At 26.1% G+C, this 18,737-nt stretch overlaps 1 protein-coding gene across 1 annotated transcript; it reads right to left on the bottom strand.

Moving 5' to 3' along the window:
- Window positions 1-9,270: 9,270 nt before the first annotated feature.
- LOC145833566 (uncharacterized) lies at window positions 9,271-15,751 on the bottom strand. Its single transcript, XM_082940734.1, has 4 exons — window positions 15,529-15,751; window positions 13,145-13,265; window positions 12,607-12,727; window positions 9,271-9,554 (listed from the first exon to the last, which is right to left on the bottom strand). Exons 1-4 carry the CDS (start codon window positions 15,749-15,751, stop codon window positions 9,342-9,344), a joined length of 678 nt encoding a protein of 225 aa, XP_082796860.1. The 3' UTR covers window positions 9,271-9,341.
- Between the last annotated feature and the right edge of the window lie 2,986 nt (window positions 15,752-18,737).

Genomic DNA, 18,737 nt, shown 5'->3' with positions numbered 1-18,737 from the left:
TGAAAACTAAAAAATTGTTAAAAATGATTATTATTTTTAAAATATTAATGAGTTATTTTACTTCTAGTATAACTGATACTTTCTTCTATAATATAAAACAAAACTTTAAACGAAAAACTAAATATAAACTGCCCAGTCACTACTTACTTAAAATTAGTCTGGGATGCAGTTCACTAAACAAAAACTTGTGTATTTGAATCTGGAAGTACAAATCAGAAGTTGTTAAACTTACACTAGATATTCGGGGATTGTAATGAAAGGTTAAAAAGGTCACCCTGTAACTGAAACTATAAACTCAAAACAGTCTTTTTTTTTTGCAGGACAAAACCAGACTGGACAAAATCTTCAGCTAAAAACACAGAAACTAAGCAACTTTGCCTAACAAATTCAGTTTTAATCTTATTCCAAGCATAATTTTTGATGTTCTAATTATTTTTGGTAAGATCTTACAGCTACTTTTTTGATAGACTTAAAATTAAAAGTTTATTGTAATGGTCATTAATAATACTTGTTCAATTTTTTAAAGTTGTATATACAGTAATATTGTCAAAAAATTAAGTTTTAGCTTTTAAACAAAACAGTAGTCTGATTAGAACTGTACATAAGAACTTAGTTACTAACATTATATTTTTATACTTAATTTATATGTCAGTACAGCAATTAGAACATTTTAGAAAATACTTTAGCTTATTGATAGTGTTTAAGTTACTAAATATTTTTATAAACCATACAACAATGAATTTGATTATGATGTCTTGCATTAATATATATTTTTAGTTATCCATTGTCTTCTTTTTATTTTATTTTGCAGGCCTGAAGATCCCTTATGGGTGAAACGTCGTTGCCTTTGTGTAAATAAATAAATTCAATATAAAACATACAACCATTGGAGTACTTAAACTAATTAGCTTTTTACTAGGCAACCCTTTTACTTTAGTTTAAAGGCACCAGTTTTTTACGTTTAAACCTTAATTAGGATCCTGATTGACTAGTTGAGGCAGATGATTAAGTTGTTCTGCGTTTTTTTATCTTGCATAAGTTTTAACACAGTGAAAAATATAAATACTTGTTTAAACTTTTTTAAAACTATGAGAAATGCAATTGTAAGTGTAAGAATATATCAGAGTTATTTACTTTTTTGGTGACTAAAAAATCAAATTAAGTAGTATACATAACTGGAGAGAACTGGATTTTTGTTTCCAAAACTGTTTTTTTCTTTTGAAGTAACATTTAAGATTTGCTTTTTTTTTTGAAGCTAAAAAGTACCTACAACATCTGCATAATTTTACCTCAAAAAATGAGTAGACATTATTAAACTACACTAAACGATATTTTATATAATTATATCAATTTAACTATATTATTATTACTTTTTTGATTTTAACTTCCTGAAAAAAAAGGTTTGAAAAATACTTTAATAACCTTTTTAAAATTCATAAAAAAAATTTCATAAGTTAAGAAATGAACAGTAATTTTAGGGTGTACTGAGAGTTATATCAGCTTAAAGGGGGAGAGGAGGGGCATGAGAACAAGGTTGCCATTTGCTAATTCAAAAAATTTTCCAGGTTTTCCAAATTTCTTCCAGGTTTTTAAAAGTACACATCTTTGATCTATTTTTATTTTTAAGTCAATTTTTATATAACAAACTGTGTTAGATGGTATAAAACCATTGAAAAGATACTGTAAAATTTCTTTAAATGTGTTTTTTAATAAAAAATAATTTGTTGATGAAAAAAAATCTTATTTATATGATAGATTTTTGTGTCATATCAAAATTTTACTACTGAAAATGTTAAAATTATTCCAGGTTTTTTTCAAAATTTCTCAAATTGAAGGTTTTTCCAGGTTATTTTTGCCTAAATTGTCAAATTCCAGGTGTTTCCAGGTAAAGTGGCAACCCTGAGTAAAGGAGCCACAGGGGAACCATATGGTCATAATTTGAAACTTACACTAGATATTCCAAAGTTGCAGATGAAAAGCAAAAAAAGGTTGGTAATTCCCTAGAATGATGTTGCACCAATATCATAGCAAAAATAAATTATACTCAATGTCATTTTTTACCAATTTTTGAGCAAAAACTTGTGTTTTATAAATATACAAATGAAAATAAATTTATTTATTATAAACAAATAAAGTAATTACTTAATTTAATATTTACTTAAATATTTAATCGCTTTTATTTGACAACATAAAGCAATTGAATCAATACATTATTATATATTAATATATAATAAGGTAATTAAAGTCGATTAAATATTTTAGTTTATCATAATTAAATTTAATTCTTACTATGTATTTATAAAACTTGTTTAAAAAAGTATCTTTTTAGATTAAACATATTAAGCTGAAAAGATTGATTTTTAGCATATAATTATGGTTAAAAGAGACATCAAATTTTCACTTTGATATTGGTTGGACATCATCCTAAGGAATTACCAAAAAGTCTTAGGTGTTTTTAATTGTAGTTTTGAAACTTACACTTGATATTCTGGAGATGCTGATGAAGAGCAAAAAAAATTCTTAGGTGTTTATAATGGTAGTTTTTTGAGTAATTTTGTTGGAGAGGGCCATAGTTTTTCAATTTCCTTAGAGGGGGCCTTTTAAAAATAAAAAAATTGGAAAACCATGATCTAAAGCATGTTTTAAATTTACACTTCTACGCTTTATGATTATAAACTTTATAAGTTATTTTCAACAAAAGGTAACAAATATCAAAGTTTTTAAACCTAAATCTCAACTTTGGCCCAAGTAAGTGGCATTCAAGAAATCAAAATAAGGATGCTGCAATAAAGCTATTGCAAAATTATAAGAATAAGTAACCGTTACTAACGAGCATAAAGTTAATTTTATAGGCAAATTTATTAATTTTTCAAAAAACATAAAACTTTAATGTCAATTATTTTCCTTATTTTAAAATCTATCTAAATTTTTTTTTTATTTTAGAGAACGCACCTTTGTCTTTAATTAAAAAACAAATATTTGGTTTGGGGTTGGAATTATTTCATGGGGTCCCTCAAAAAATAAAGTTTTTTTTTGTTTTTTTCATCATTATTGTTTTAGAACCAAAAATAAATATTTTTTTTTAATTTTTTTTTAATTTTTCCTTATTTTGCATGTTATTTAAACTCTTAAATGTTTATTTTATAAATAATGTTAATATCTTTTACGATTTGGCCCCAAATCAAAATGATGTATATTATACTATCACTTGCCTCGGCCATTTCCTAGATAAAAAGAAAAAAAAATTAATAAGAATGTGAATTACAACAAATTTATCTAAATAATTTTAGTTAAATTTAATTTGTTGTAATTCACATTCTTATTAGTTTTTTTTTTTTCTTTTATAATTTTTTTATCTAGGAAATGGCCAAGGCAAATGATAGTATATATACATCATTTTGATTTGGGGCCAAATCGTAAAAGATATTAACATTATTTATAAAATAAACATTTAAGAGTTTAAATAACATGCAAAGTAAGGAAAAATAAAAATAAAAATTTTAAAAAAATATTTATTTTTGGTTTTTAAACAATAGAAATAAAAAAAAACAAAAAAAAACCTTTATCTTTATCTAAATAATTTTAGTTAAATTTAATTTGTTGTAATTCACATTCTTATTAGTTTTTTATTTTTGGAAGAACCCCATGAAATAATTCCAAACCCAAACCAAATATTTTTTTATTTTATTTAAAGACAATGGTGCGTTCTCTAAAATAAAAATAAAATTTTTTAGATAGCTTTTAAGATAAGGAAAATAATTGACATTAAAGTTTTATTTTTTTTGAAAAATTAATAAATTGGCCTATAAAATTAACTATATGCTTATATATTGAATAAGTATAATAAATTTCATTTGAGTAAAAAAAGTCCCTTTTCAGAAAAAATAAGTATTTTTCAAACGAAATGGACCTTGACCGAAAAGTCTGGAAAAATTATTTACCTATTTTTCAACGCTTTTTTTAGTTTAATAATATTTACAGCTTTTTTCATCTATAGTTTACTACAGAAAGTCTATAAATAAAATAAAAATCAAATAAGCAAGTTAAAAACTAAATATTAATAATAATAATACTGACGGCCAGTTTTCTAGCTCTTAATCAGATTGTAGTCTTCTCAAAGTTTTCATCTAAAGATCGATATTTGCGCTTATTTGTCTTATTAATCTTTTTGATACACAAAATTTAAACGAGGTACGAAGACTTGAAAATTACGCTATTCTTAATCCTCTCTTATTATACTTGCTTTGCCCGCCTCGCATTCTCATTTATTTGTATTATCAGCTGGTTAACGCTTGGATGAATAGAGTTTTATTTTTTATTTTTCCATTAAAACAAACGGCTATCAAAATGTAATATGATACCCGTTACAATAAAAAATTTTAAGCTAGTTTATTTACTAGATGATTTTCGATATGACGTAACTTTTTAATAACACTTTTGGATCTTTTTGATCTAAGTTATGAACAAAATGTATTTATTTATCATATTAACCTGTTTGAAGACGTCTGATATTAATCAAAGATTTTTGTTTCTTTGATGAGTAGAATATAGTTTTGTTCTAAACAATTCTGCAGCAAATAAGTTTATTTGTTTATTATCTCTAATGCTTTTAAAGTTGTTGTTTTAAAGTACCTTTTACAGTTAATGTTTTTAAGTTTATTTATATTTTTAAGTCTTGAATCGTTTAAGAAGGGTATAGTTAGCAATAACAGCTTAAAAATAAATTTATTTACTACAGATCTTCTTATTTTATGCTAAAACAAATAACTTTATTTTTATTTACTACAAGAGCTTATAAACTACTTACTTTGTAAGTGTTCTGCAAAAAATTAGGCAGCTAAAGTATTATATGTAACATAGCTTATAATAAAGTTTTAAGATTCTTAAATTTTTGTTGTATAAATCAATTAGTTTTATAAATTTTCAAAAATATAATTTATACAAATCTTGTAATGTGTTATTTTGATATTTTGCTAAAGTTTTGAGCTTTTTCAATTAGATGAAGGTATAATTCTATTTTATTAATACTCCATTTCCAGGTCGTTGGCCTAGTTTATTGTTTTTTGTAAAATGATTCAATAAAATGGTTTAAAAACAGTTTTACAAACTAGTTTTTAACCACATTTTAGGAAACACTTTTCACAGTAAGACATTTTTATTTACAACTGTAAAACCTGCATCTATAAAGCTTGTTTAAAGTAAATTTTCAGTTTAGTTATGCAGCCACAGTCCGAAATACGCAACGGAAAAGCGAGCGGCCCGATTGAAGAATTTAGGCTTACTACATAGTACATATACTAAAAAAAATCTTAAGTACAGTAAAGAAATTTAAGAAAACAAAAATATATGTTCATAATCTCAACCTATTTGTATTACTATGTACTACGGTAGGGGTCGTAAAACTACAGCCCGCTAAACAAAACTATATTGTTATCGTGAAAAGCTGTAGTTAAACTATTTTTTCAAGTATTAGATAATATTTCAAAACTATTTTATCAAAACTCTTCATCAAGTCGCAACCAACAATCGACAATCTGTTGGAACTGGCTGACAAATTTTTATAAAAATGACTAGGGCTCTATTTATCGAAAGCTCGTGGTCTGATATTCGAAGTGGCATGATCTAACGTTTATGATAATGTTTGAAAAGAAATGCTTTTGCCAAAAAGTAGCTGCTAAAGTTTTGTTTAGACATACGAAGATATGTTTTTGTGAATTATTGTAATTGGAACTTTGTTTAATTTTACGAATGTACACATAAGTTTTTGTTCTCTTTGTATTGTTTTGTTAAATTAAAAGATAGTCATAAAATTGCTTATAAAACGTTATGCTATTTCTAAATAAACCAAAATAAAACTTCATTTAGACCAGGGGTCGGCAAACTGCGGCCCGCTAGCATGTAAATGTGGCCCTAGAACATATAAATTTGGGCCGCTAAACAAAACTATATTTTAAATTGACTTTTTTGAAAAAAAAAACTGTATTTTTATTACCTTTAGTCCCTGGATATCGTATAAAAACCGTTTATTATCTTCATTGGTTAAGCTTAAATATGTGAATTAAGACAAATAGCAGTTCTAGCAGTTTTTTTTTAATTTTAGACTTTGACTTTCTTTTCAAATAACAACATCTTGGAGTTTATACAAAAGCTTACGTACTTGGACTGGAAAGTTTTTTAGCTTTAGTAAGTTAACAAAGCAATAAGTAATTTTATTTTGTATAAAGGCTTTTATGTGCACAAATATCACAGTATTTTACTAACATGTCAATTCTTTATGATTTAGGTATTTTGCTTTGACATGTAATTATAAAAATGTTTCTTTCATAATTATTTTAACACTATAGTGAAATTTGCAAAGAAACATTTTAAAAAAATCAAAAACTGTTCAGCATTTTTTTTTAATTTGTAAATTACTTTGTTTAAATGGCAAAGTTTTTGAATCTTGGCTTTTTTACATTTTTTTTATTCTTTAAAACACTGACTAATTCGATGTAACTGATTTTAACTTTTTTGTTTCAAAAAGTTGCAAACAGGAAAACTTTAAATAGATTATTAAAGTATTTAAGGGTTTTAAAAGAAAAACTTAGGCTGTTCAAAATTAATTTAATATTATAAGTTTTGTTTGTATTTTACTTAACTTAACAAAATAACTGTAACTTTAAGCATGTGATGTGTAATGTATTGAATATATAAAGACTATTTTCAAAAACTTAAAATAAAATAATAACTAAATAAACAGAAGTTTATTATATAAAAAGTGTACAAAGTGATCCACATCTGTTTTTTAAGCTAATTTTTTTCAGATGTCAGTAAGAGTTTCTTGTAAATGACTACGTGAAATACTATCTAAAAATTCAAAAGACTAAAAGAAAAAGAAAAAACAACACTATATGAAAAGAACACTATATGAAACTGAACTAGAATAGGAAATGGATATCAAATTTTATCAATTGTTTAACTGCATCACTGTGTTTGCAGTTGATCTTTTATTGTTGTGTAACGTGTAATTTTTTTTCAAACACAAAACGTCTGATAGATTGCTTATTTCATTGTTAAATAGTCAGGTAGTAATGAAAAGAACAAAATTGTTATATTATTCAAATAAATTTATAAATAATGATAGAAATAGTTTTAGGACATAAGTATTATATCAAATATTAATTTTATACTCTAAAACAAAAAAAAACATTTTAAATGGGCCTGGCCAGACCCTTATAAGTAGCTAAATATAACTAAAACCGATTGAAATTAAAAATTGACTAAAACTAAAACTGCGGCCCGCATGAAACTTGAAATTTGGCCCGCGAGAACTAATTGCCTGCCGACCCCTGGTGTAAAATAACAGAGTAGTTGCCAATAAAACTTTTATTTATTTTCAGTTCTTGATATTATAAACAGGCTGCTTAAAGTTTTAGCGTTCGTTTTTATTCATACTTATCTTCTACGAATGATATAATTAACGATTCTAAAACACTTGCCTTACGAGCAGCAAAACAAACAAATCCTGTAAACCGTTCTGTCTGAAAACACATTTTAAATCAGTTTTTTAGCAATGAAATTTTGAATTATAAACACAAAAAAAAATTTGTTGTGCAGCTGATCTACAAAACTTATCACATCATTTAATCTTTACATAACTTACGAACTAATAAGGCTGCTTACAACACACAAGCATAATAAACAAGAAGAAAGCTTATTGTACTTTCAAGCAGATTGACTAACTGATGACTTCATAAAAGCTTCCTGCTTATTAGCTGCTTGGTAATGAGCAAGTAGGTAGGCGTAAAATGAACAATAAGTGCAGCTTGCTTACTTTGTTTGTTTTAAAAGTAAATAAATTTAGTTTTATTTTGAAGCTTTTAAAAGCAGCAGATCGCCTAATTTTCAAAATATATGCACATTAAAAATGAATTTCTGTACAGTGCAGACCAAACTATTTACAATAAAACGTTTAACTAATTATGGAAAGATAATTATACCTAGTTTATATATACAATATAAAGTATTTTAAAAATTACTTTCTGCTTCTACATTACATACTTCTTGGTTGTTCTATCTATTTTTAATCATGTTATACTCATTTGACTTACGAAAATAAAACTAATCCTATAAGTTTTATTTTATTGAAAACTGTTTGTTCACTTAAGACTTGTACAACTTTTGGCTTAGAATAATTAGGCTTAGACAAATATTAATAACTATTTTATTGATAAATCTTTTAATTAGCTTATTCTAAGTAAAAATAAGACTTTTTACTTTTTTAAACACTTAAAAACTTAAAAGTTTTGGAACATTTATATAACTTTATCACAGTAAAATACAAACAAATTTTAATCTTTAAGATAAATTCGCTTATTTCTGCTTACTTGTTTGATAATTCAAAACTTAAACTTTTTGTATATAGTTCTTAAACTTAAAACTATTCTGTTTAAATATTAAACATAAAAATACAATAGCGAGTCAAAATTTAATGGCGTCAATACTGCACGGTGCGTCACATTTGCACGGCATCACTTTAGCACGGTAGGTCAGTAAGCACACTATCACTTTAGCACGAAGCGTCATTTTAGGATGCTGCGGTATTTCTGCACATCGTCATTTTATCATAAAGTGTCTGACTAAAACTAAAACTGCGGCCCGCGGAAAATTTTGAAACTTGAAATTTGGCCCGCGACAACCAATTGCCTGCCGATCCCTGATCTAGACATGTAATAAAGTTAATTTTTAAGTATTCTAAGGGAAATTATAATTCTACTTTATTTCCATTTTACTTTAATTAGGCGTTTTAAAGAAAGTACTTCAATACTAAAAATGAAAACAAAAGTTCTAGTCCTTTATTTGAAAATTAACCTTAAAACAATTCTAATGTGCTACTAAAATTAATATTGTTTACTAATCGCAAACTTTTTTAAGTGGAAATTTTTAAGGTGTTAAACAATCGCACTGTATACTACAAATATTTATATGCTACAAATTACAACAAATACTTAAATGTTTCGAGAAAAAAAAAACGTATATATTTATCTTAACTTATAAAGGTGCTTTTTATTACTTTTCAAAGAACCTTTTTATACAATTTACTATATCAACATAAATTGATTATTTTTATTAAATTTTTTGTGAGTTTAATAGTTTCAGTGATCAATTTGAATAAATAATTAACTAGGAGGTTACAAAACTTCAACTTTTTTCTATACTTTTTAATTCAGTTAAAATTAGCTCTTTGAGGTTAGTACGTACTAAAAAAAAATTAACTTTAACTGATAGGTCTTTAATATTTAAGGTTATTCATTTAGTTACTTTTTGTGTTTAAAAAAATTAAAAAAGTAGATTTTGTTGTTCTACAACTTCTTCACTATGAAGAAAGCAGCAACTTTTTCACCCCAGTTGGTGCAATGGGGAGTCAGCTCCCTCTCGACAACCTTGATCTTTTCCTCATCCTCAAGAATTTTCAGGATCTTTTCAAACTTCTTGTTGTACTCGCACGAGACGTGGTCCGACGGCCTCAAGTTGAACAGCAGCAAGCCTCCCCTTTTCAGCGCTCGCAGAAACCCCTGGGAAAAATTGATATGTTGGTGAAAAATTATCTATTTTTGATTAAAGTTTTAAACATGGGTTGTACACAATTTCACAAAATGAAGTTATTAGAAGACATCTTTTTTTAAAGCTTGATAAATAATATAATTTATCAATTCGAATTCAAATCAATTGATATAATTCTTAAACTTCACAGTTTTAACAATCTTTAAGTTTAAAAAACTTTAAAATTCTATGTTAAATATCGCTTTTGATTTACACATATGTGTACTCAATTTATTTTACTGATAGTCATTGTCACAAATAAACTTAATAAGGTAATTTTGTGCAAACTAATCAAAAGTCTTAAACTTTATTTGATGTTATAAATAAAACATATTTAATTATTAAGTATTAAGAGATTGACAACAATTTTATAATAATAAATTTTTTCGTTTTATGATTGTATAAAGTTTGCTTAAGATTAGTCTTCATAAGTAGATCCAGTATTTATTGAAAATAAAACAAAAATGAGTTTTGATAAAAACTTAAGAATTGAAGATATTAAAAAGCCAGTAGTTAAGGTTAGCTGTTTTCTTGTAAACAAACAACAAATTTTATCTTCTAACAAAATTTATTATAATATCTATTCTTTAAATTACTTAAAAATACTTTTATTCTTGATTTATAAAATCTAACAGAAATAATGTAAACTAACTTTAGTTGAACTCAATGTATCGTTTTCAATAAACGTATGCAAAAAAGTAATAAAAAGAATTTAAAAAAAAAATTGTAAATTTTAGATATTAGTTAGTTATATGTATAATTTTTAAATTATAAAAGGTCTAGTATTCTTAGTTAGCCCTGAAATCAAAAATCTGTATCTTATTTTTAAAGTATGAAGAAGTCAAAAAAAAATTTTTTAAGTATTTATCACGAATCTGTTATTAAATAAAATTTACGTGTGGCTACCTTTCATAATCAGCTTAGATATATACTAAAAATATAACGAAAAAAAGGGTTTTGGAAAAGTTAGAATTATTTTAGACAATTTAAATTAAACTGTTTTCGATTAAATAAGTGACAACTGTTACCTTATAATAGTTATTAGAATAACAACTTGTTCATAAGTATATGTTTTTTAATCTAACATTAATAAATTGAGAAATCAACTTAAGTTCAAGCGAACATCAAATGTTGACAAAATTACATGGACAGAAGGTGAATATTAGTTGACACCAGTTGTTTTTCTAACCTAACAACACTAGTGATCTATCGGATCCAAATCCGAGTAAAATATAAACTATAATATCTTATTCTTAAACTAGGACTCGGCCAAATTCGAATCCGTATCTTATTTTCAATTTGATATTTGAAAAACTTATCGCTGTTAGTATTGACGTTCTTTCACAAGTCTCTCCTACATTTTTGGCTGAAGTTTTACAAAAATTTGATACTTTTTCTGAACTTTCATAAAATTAACAAACTTTGTCAGTGATCGCGGCAAACTGAAAGGGCTGAAGTGACCAACTAATTTTCGTGCCTTTGCTAATACCAATTTTATACGATCGTCCTCAGACAACGAATACTTTATGACTAGCTGAAGTGTATGGATAAAACAGGGTACTGACGAAGTTTTCAACAATGATATTGTCTTTTTAATGTTTCTTGCATTGTCTCGCAAAAAAAAAACGTGAACATGATCCAAGGTGATTTTCAATTCTAAGCATATCCTGATTATAATAACTAATGTTTTGGCCAGTGTGCTCACCCTCCCCTTTTCGGCAATGCAAAACACGATGTTTGAAATTGAAATTTTCATTCAACCAATGCGCGGTTAAATAAATATATAATATTAAGATATATTGTTAGAAATGGTTTATTATCTTATTTTAAGACTTCGTTTTCATAACCATCTTTCAATCCAAATAATAAAACATCAAATAAAATAAAAAAATATTAAAAATTAATCGAGATTTTATTGTTAACAGGTATTTTTTATTCAGAACATTGTTTTTAAAATAAAATATTAAAATGTTTTAAGTTATAACATATATGACATATATAAAATTATCAATTAACTAATAATAAAATATTAACAGAAAAGTATATAGCTAAAAATATGCAAGCATCTGCTTAAATGTACATATTCAAGTTTTTTTTTTATTTGTATAAATAATTGACCTTTATATGAAAAATCTCCAATTATAAACCTTATTATAGCTTAGATTTTTATTCCAGCTAACAGGCTCTCAAAAAAAGACACAATAACATTAAAAATTAAAAAATAATATAGGAAAAAAGTAAAATATACATATCCTATTAATTATTCTCACAAGTCATTTATGACACAATTAAATAAATGATCAATAACATCTAAACGGAGACTGAAAGCCATACTAACCAAGCAAAAGATGTTTAAAATAATTACATGGTCTTAGTAAACTAGACCTTACTGCTAAAAACTTTACAAATATATCCATAAAATATGTGTCATTAGTTTTCAAGATAACCTTAATAGAGATGTTTAGAAAAAAATCCTATTACGCCTGATCTATGCAGATAAGATTTCACTGAACTGAGGTGAGCTGAGAAAAACCTTACTAAAATGAAATGAGATAAATTACCTACAAGTATATATATTTTTTATTATCTCGTTGGATAAAAGCCAAAATGTTATCTGAATCGAAATAGGTTCACGAGCAAACATAAAAAACTGAACATATGATGAATAAGTAAGAGCGGTTACCCAAAAAGCTGAGATCAAACGCCTTAACTATGTACTTAATTTATTTGAGAGTCTGACGAAAATAATTTATCATAGCTTTTATACTGTGTGCAAAACTCTAAATCAAAGTTTAGAAGGCTTTTGTAAAAGTGAAAAAGCATTATTTTATCTAATCAAGCGTGAAATCATTAATTAGTTTTACTTTTTATCTAAATTTTGACAAACCATTAAGGACAATTCAAAAAATTTTAAGTATCTACCGGTTATTAATCACTTTGAAATTAGGATTCGGCCGAATCCGAGTCTGAATCTTGAATTCGGTAGATCACAAATTAAAACTTGTTATTGTTTTTGCTACTCACGATTGTTGCTGTTGCTTTTATGTTATTAGGGAGGAAGCAGCCAGTGGTTGAAAGCACGTCGTAATACTCGTCTTTCAATGGCAATATCCCGTCATCGTTCACACAATGATTAACGAGGGTTCTGTAGCGTTTTAAATGTAAAAGGATAAATAATTTTAACTTATTTTCAAAACGTATATGTATACTTTGTTGCGTTTAATTTTACTGGCTCAACTGCTATTAAAAACTATCTACGTAGATCTATCTTAGTCTTTGTACTGAATAAAAAAGCATTAAAGTTTATAATTTAAAGAGACGTTATCTATTTTTTGCACATTTCGTATTTATACCGCTTTGTTGTATTTCAAACATATAGGTAAAAAAATTAAATAATAAGCATATGATTTAAATTGAAAAAGTTTAAGTAAAAGCTTTTAATTGTATTTAAACCGTTTCTGAAAACAAACTAGATCGTTTTTTACAAGAAAAGCACCGAAGTTAATTAAATTCTAGCCACAATGAATCTGATAAAATGTTAGAGTCTTTAAACTAAAATAACCTGATGTTTAGATGCTTCTTCTTGCTAACAAAATTCAACATGCTCATATTTGCGTCTATGACGTCAATATTTCCTTTAAAATTTAAGTTCGTTCTCAAGTGGTGAGGCATTGTTGCGGTTGCTGTAATATCATAATTATATAGTTATATATATAATTTAAAATATTTGGTTTTAAAGTTTGGTCAAATAAAAAAATTCAAAAAAAGCCATTCAAGCCAAGTTAACGCTCGTTAAATAACGGTTGATAAAATGCTAAACAGTTTGTTACTATTAAAAATACAAGTTAATGAACTAAATAGTGTAGCATTTTAGAAAGCATTAGTTAAGTAACAATTTTTTAGTAGTAAGATAAAATTAGAAAAAATACATTAGAAAATTTTACATAACATCTACTATAACTTTCTACAATAAACGACGTTTAACTTAAACAAATAGTTTGTTTAACGGTAGTTAATGTAAAATTTAGCTAAAGTTAGTATTAACTACTACCTGTAGCTATAAGCAATGAAAACACTAGAAACATCAAATCATCTTAGTCAAACACAAAGAAGGCAACTAGATTAAACAATAGAAAAACAAAAATATTGCAAATTTAAATCAACATATGTATTTCGCCTACGAAGTAATTATAGTAAACACTTTTAAAGTTTCTAGGTATGTAAACGAGACTTTACGCATGACAGTTTTGTTGTTAAGTGTACAGAATCTTTTTTATTTTATTTTTTACTATGTCTTATTTATTTCTCTAAGCTCTAATTTTTAGTTAGTAACAATTTTTAACTTAATAGAGTAAAAAAAAAACTCTACAATAGTTTTTTTCTGAGTAACTTCTTTATTTAAACTTAACTAAAACATGCAAGTTTAAATTTAAGAGTTATTAAAATAAATTCTAACTATAACAAGCCTTTTTCAGAACTATTTAAGGCTTAAACATAGAATTGTACATACAGCTTTTATAAATTTAAAAGTGTAAAAACTTAAGTTGTAGCTGCTTTAAATGGTACGAAAGTTGGAAGCTTTAAAGTTAATTTTAATAATGAATCATTATTTCAATTCTTACAACGGTTTATTCTTTATTTCTGTGGAACCCAAAGTTATAAAAGTATTTTCGTTAACAAACAAAATATTTTTTTTAAACATGTATAAAATCAAAACTACTTATTTGAGTCAACTAACATAAACTAGTATACATTACTAGAATAGAATTAAGTTTAAAAGTTGTTATGTTTTGAGAATTAAAAAAAGCCTTAATTAGTGCTAAAATGTATACGTTTATCATTAAATATATTGAACAATTATATTTAATTAAAGTTTAAAACTCCCTACTGATAAGTATTTGATCTTTTTCATATAAATGTACAAGTTTGTTAAAAACAGTGAACAGTCAGCTACCAAAGAAAAACTTCACAAGTTATTAGAATTTAAAAAAAACATGATTTTTACTTGTATCCGTTATAAATAAACTTGACTTTTTTTAACTTTAATTAATTGCTTGAAAACCTTTTAAAACCTAAAAGTAAAATTGACAGTAAGAAAGGTTTTATTCTTTTCACCAATAAATAACTTGATAAAATATTGTGTGTACACTTATTCGCACAGAAACGCATTGAAAGCATTTTTGCATTTCAAAACTTTAAGTTATGACGTCACAAATACGAGTTATGACGTTAGAAATTTGTGTTATGACGTCACAAAATCAAGTTATAGCAACAATAATGAGATTATTTTTTGTCAAATAATTATCATGATTGTATACTTGTTTTTAATGACTAATGGTTTGCTTAGCGTTACTGTAAGACAAATAAACTTTTAGAGTTTTATTTTTTAAATTTGAATAATAAGAGAAATATTGAATGTTAGTAGTAGAAACAAATTGAAAAAAGAAGATAATTTGTTATGGTAATTCTTAAAACCAAAGGGTAGTTGATTAGTAGTTTAAACATTCTTCCAAAAAAGGGTATAAATAAGTTGAGATTTATATTTCAACAACTACATTGTGACATCACAAGCAAATTCCTTAAATAGTTATTGTTCTATGATAATGAGACGTTATAAAACTTTACGGTTTCTAAATACGTTTAAACTTAAAAAGTCTCATTTTAGCTGGTCTCATGAACTATTTTTTTAAATATTTTGTTTTAAATCTTAAATTCAAAATCTTCATAAACAAATGCATAGACACTTTTTTATTAAAACACATCACAAGGCTCATTCACATATTAAAACTTATGAGTTGTTTAGTTATTGTAATGGTACTTATGAGGATTTTTGACAAAACAATTGTTCTACATCAAAACAGTTTGTTTGAGCTGTTACGCTGAACACCTTTTCATTTTAACGTTAATTTTAAAATTACTTAACTATTTCACACTCACAAAACTTACCGGTTCCAACGTCGAGAACATTCACTCCTTCTCCCTCCCCGAAAACGCGCGAAATAACCTCGGCGCTCTTCTCGGAGCAGGGGAATCCCAGCTGCTGGGAAGACTCGTCGTATTTGCCGCTCCACGCGTCGTAGGCCTTCTGGCAGTCCTCGAAGGATGCGGCATCCCTCACCGAAATGGAGAGCTTTTTTAGCTCATTCAGTTGATCTTTTCCTTGTGGCATTGTTAACTTAATTGCTGTTCAACGAGGTGTATGTAGTTAGTGGTTTTCATGTTTTGCAGAACAGTTTTAAGTTAAAAAACTTTACACAACCACGAAAAGTTTGTGTTTTGTATACAAGTTTGTGGAATTTTACAACAACCGAAACTACGGAGTTTCAGATAAGGGTTTTTAGTAATTAACTTAGCATTATTTTTCTCCTTGTTGCACTATTTATTTAATTCAGTGCTGTGGAACGAGGTGCGCTTCACAAAGTTCATATAAAGATTTAAAGAATAACTTTGCTGCGTGTAGTTTGTCAAACTTATAAACGGCTGTTATTTTGTTTTACAAGTGTATGCTGAATGTTTTAATAACTAAAGTTTCCAATATTCTTTGCTTAGTTATATCGTTAGCTTAGGATACTAAATACTGAAGTGCTGAAAATTCAAAAAATATTGAAAATTCCTTAACTTTTATATCTAATTCGCGAATCTATGGTTTTGAAATTAATGAGTAGGTCATCACCTAATAAAGCAACTAATGACAAAATATTAAAAAATGTGGTTAGTCATTTTAAAAAACAAGGTACTAAAAAAATATATAGTATTAGACTCAATCTGTAACAAACTAAACATTTGAAAGAACTCAAATCTAATGCTACTATCCAATATTAATAAACCTAAACTATACTTTTATAAAACTTATCTACTTAAATCTTCGTTTAAGAAACTACACTTATAGTTAGTTGCCGATTAAATTTTATACAAAACACGTTATGGTATATGCACTTTTTTTATTAATACATAAATAGAGTTAATCAATATACATATCATTGCAACAAAGAAAAAGTAGAAATGAAACAGCAGTTACTGACGCCAAAGCGCCAACAAAAAGCTGTTTTTACTTTTCCTAGTTTTGACTTCGTGCATTGCTGTTGTAAAATATGAGATAGGTACAGATAAGTGAGTCAACTAGAAAAATTTTAATGAAAACGATTTGAAACAAATAAGCAAGGGTTGAGAAAAGCCTGATCTTGTTGCAAATGTTTATAAACTGCAATAAATAAATCCAGAAGTCTAAGAAAGCTACGGTTTCAATTTGCAAACAAACTTCAAAAATTAGTACAAAAAACAAAAACAAATTTGATAAAAGATTTGCTGATTTCCGATAAAGCTTTTGAAACACTTAAAATTGCAGATTCTTGGAAGTAATATTATTGCAATTTTATTATCCTACTATGGACCCAGGCATCAAAACCTGGGTCACATAGGCTAAAAAACACATAATAAATAGACAAAAAAGAAAAATAACACAAAAAGTAAATTTTGTTTAAACTAAAAAACATATTTTAGTTTTGACAACTGCATTCAATAAACGCCGTTTTTTGGCAAAATAGTTGATTATGAGACTTTATATGTTGAGAATCAGAATCAAGCGTTTGTCGTTGTATCAAGTTATCTTTATAGAACAAACTTTAAGACTGCAGAATGCAAATAGCTTGTTTTGGATATTAGTTCACACTGAATGAAAAACAGTGAAGCTGCTGAATTGGTACAGAAAAAGGTCACGGAATGTCAATGTGCAATGATGCAAGGTTATTTCAAAGATCTAGAAAGAACTTTAGGACACCATTTAAATAAATCTTTGATCTCAAATGTGCAGTCTGGAAGTTTTAAGACAATACGTGAATTAGTACTATAAATAACAAAAGTGGTAAAAGATGAGCAAGTTTTACAACTTGAAGATGATATGTTGATAGTGTTTTTTGTATTTGTGATAAAGTTACAAACTTTTACTTATTAAAAGTGTTATCGAAAGTTTATCCTGTAGTTATATTACAAAAATAATTAAAACCTAAGATTGAATTACCGTGGTCACTTTGGTCTATAATATACAATGTTAAATGCTGTACTGAAAAAGGTTTTTTACATTACAAATTAAACTATACCAGTTTAATTTATTGAAAAGATGTTTAAGGGACCACATTTAGAAAATAACTACATATTATAATGTATTTGGGTCTATATTATAATATTATAGGGTCGAAAAGAATTCTGAAAATCTTTTTTTTTAAAGCATAAAAATGTAAATTAATAAAATTATTTTAATTTAGTAAGTTTTAATTTTTGTTTACTAATGTCTGTTTTTTTTTAAAGTTCGACAATGTGAGAGGTTACATGCAGGTCTAATTAATAACAATACAATTAGTAAAATACTTTTTTAATGTTTTATAGGATAAAATTAAATTTTGAATTGCCAGAATTAAAATAGTTAAACTCCCGCGTTTATTATTACTTAATGTTGAGAAACTATTTTTATTTAAAAAAACAGTGTACGAACATAAATTTTAGTATTGTATAAGGCTTTAAAATTTTGTCCCAAGCTACAAGTTATTTAATTAATCTTTAAATTAATTACAGAACTCAAATTTGTGAATACAGCAAAAGTCTATTACATACGCATATCGTTTAGCTTAGATTTATCTAAACTAAAACTAGTGTATGGACAGTATCAATTAACTACTTTGAATAATCAAACTCATAACTGTTTCAATAGAAACCTAATCAAAATATATTTAAAGTCTTTGTTTTTATCTATCTAAGTTATAACTAAAAACTTTTTAAAACTAAGTTAGGGTATTTAACTTGCTTTTTAAGATTATAAACGTAGTATAAACGTAGTATAAACGTAGTATAAACGTAGTTTTGAATATAATTAAGTTCTAATATCTTATAAACAGAAAAATAAATGTAAAAAAAAAGTAATGCTTTGGAAAAATTAAAAAATTGTATAAAAAAACTATTGTACTTTTAATAATAAAAAACTTAAAGTTTTCGTTAATGAAAAAAAAAACTTAATAACAAAAACAATTTCAAAGCTGCCTCGGTACAAAAAGTGTATTATAACATAATAGGTATCAAAAAGTTAGACAATAAAATCTTAAACACCCAACATAAATCTTGTAACAACCAGCTGAACATTACTAAAGTTCAAAAAGCATAACAAG

The sequence above is a fragment of the Thalia democratica genome, chromosome 4 (assembly GCF_965202585.1).
Source record: "Thalia democratica chromosome 4, ktThaDemo2.hap1.1, whole genome shotgun sequence".
Classification (NCBI taxonomy): Eukaryota; Metazoa; Chordata; class Thaliacea; order Salpida; family Salpidae; genus Thalia; species Thalia democratica.
The sequence above is the reverse complement of the archived record's forward strand: the minus strand, read 5'-3'. Positions and strand labels throughout refer to the sequence as shown.

What these genes read in the sequence shown, in the direction of transcription:
- LOC145833566 (XM_082940734.1), bottom strand. Translation starts at nt 15,751, where the DNA reads ATGCCACAAGGAAAAGATCAACTGAATGAGCTAAAAAAGCTCTCCATT. An exon ending in AAGAAGCATCTAAACATCAG is followed by an intron (nt 12,728 to 13,144) that starts GTTATTTTAGTT and finishes AAAACGCTACAG; the next exon opens with AACCCTCGTTAATCATTGTG. An exon ending in TAAAAGCAACAGCAACAATC is followed by an intron (nt 9,555 to 12,606) that starts GTGAGTAGCAAA and finishes AATTTTTCCCAG; the next exon opens with GGGTTTCTGCGAGCGCTGAA.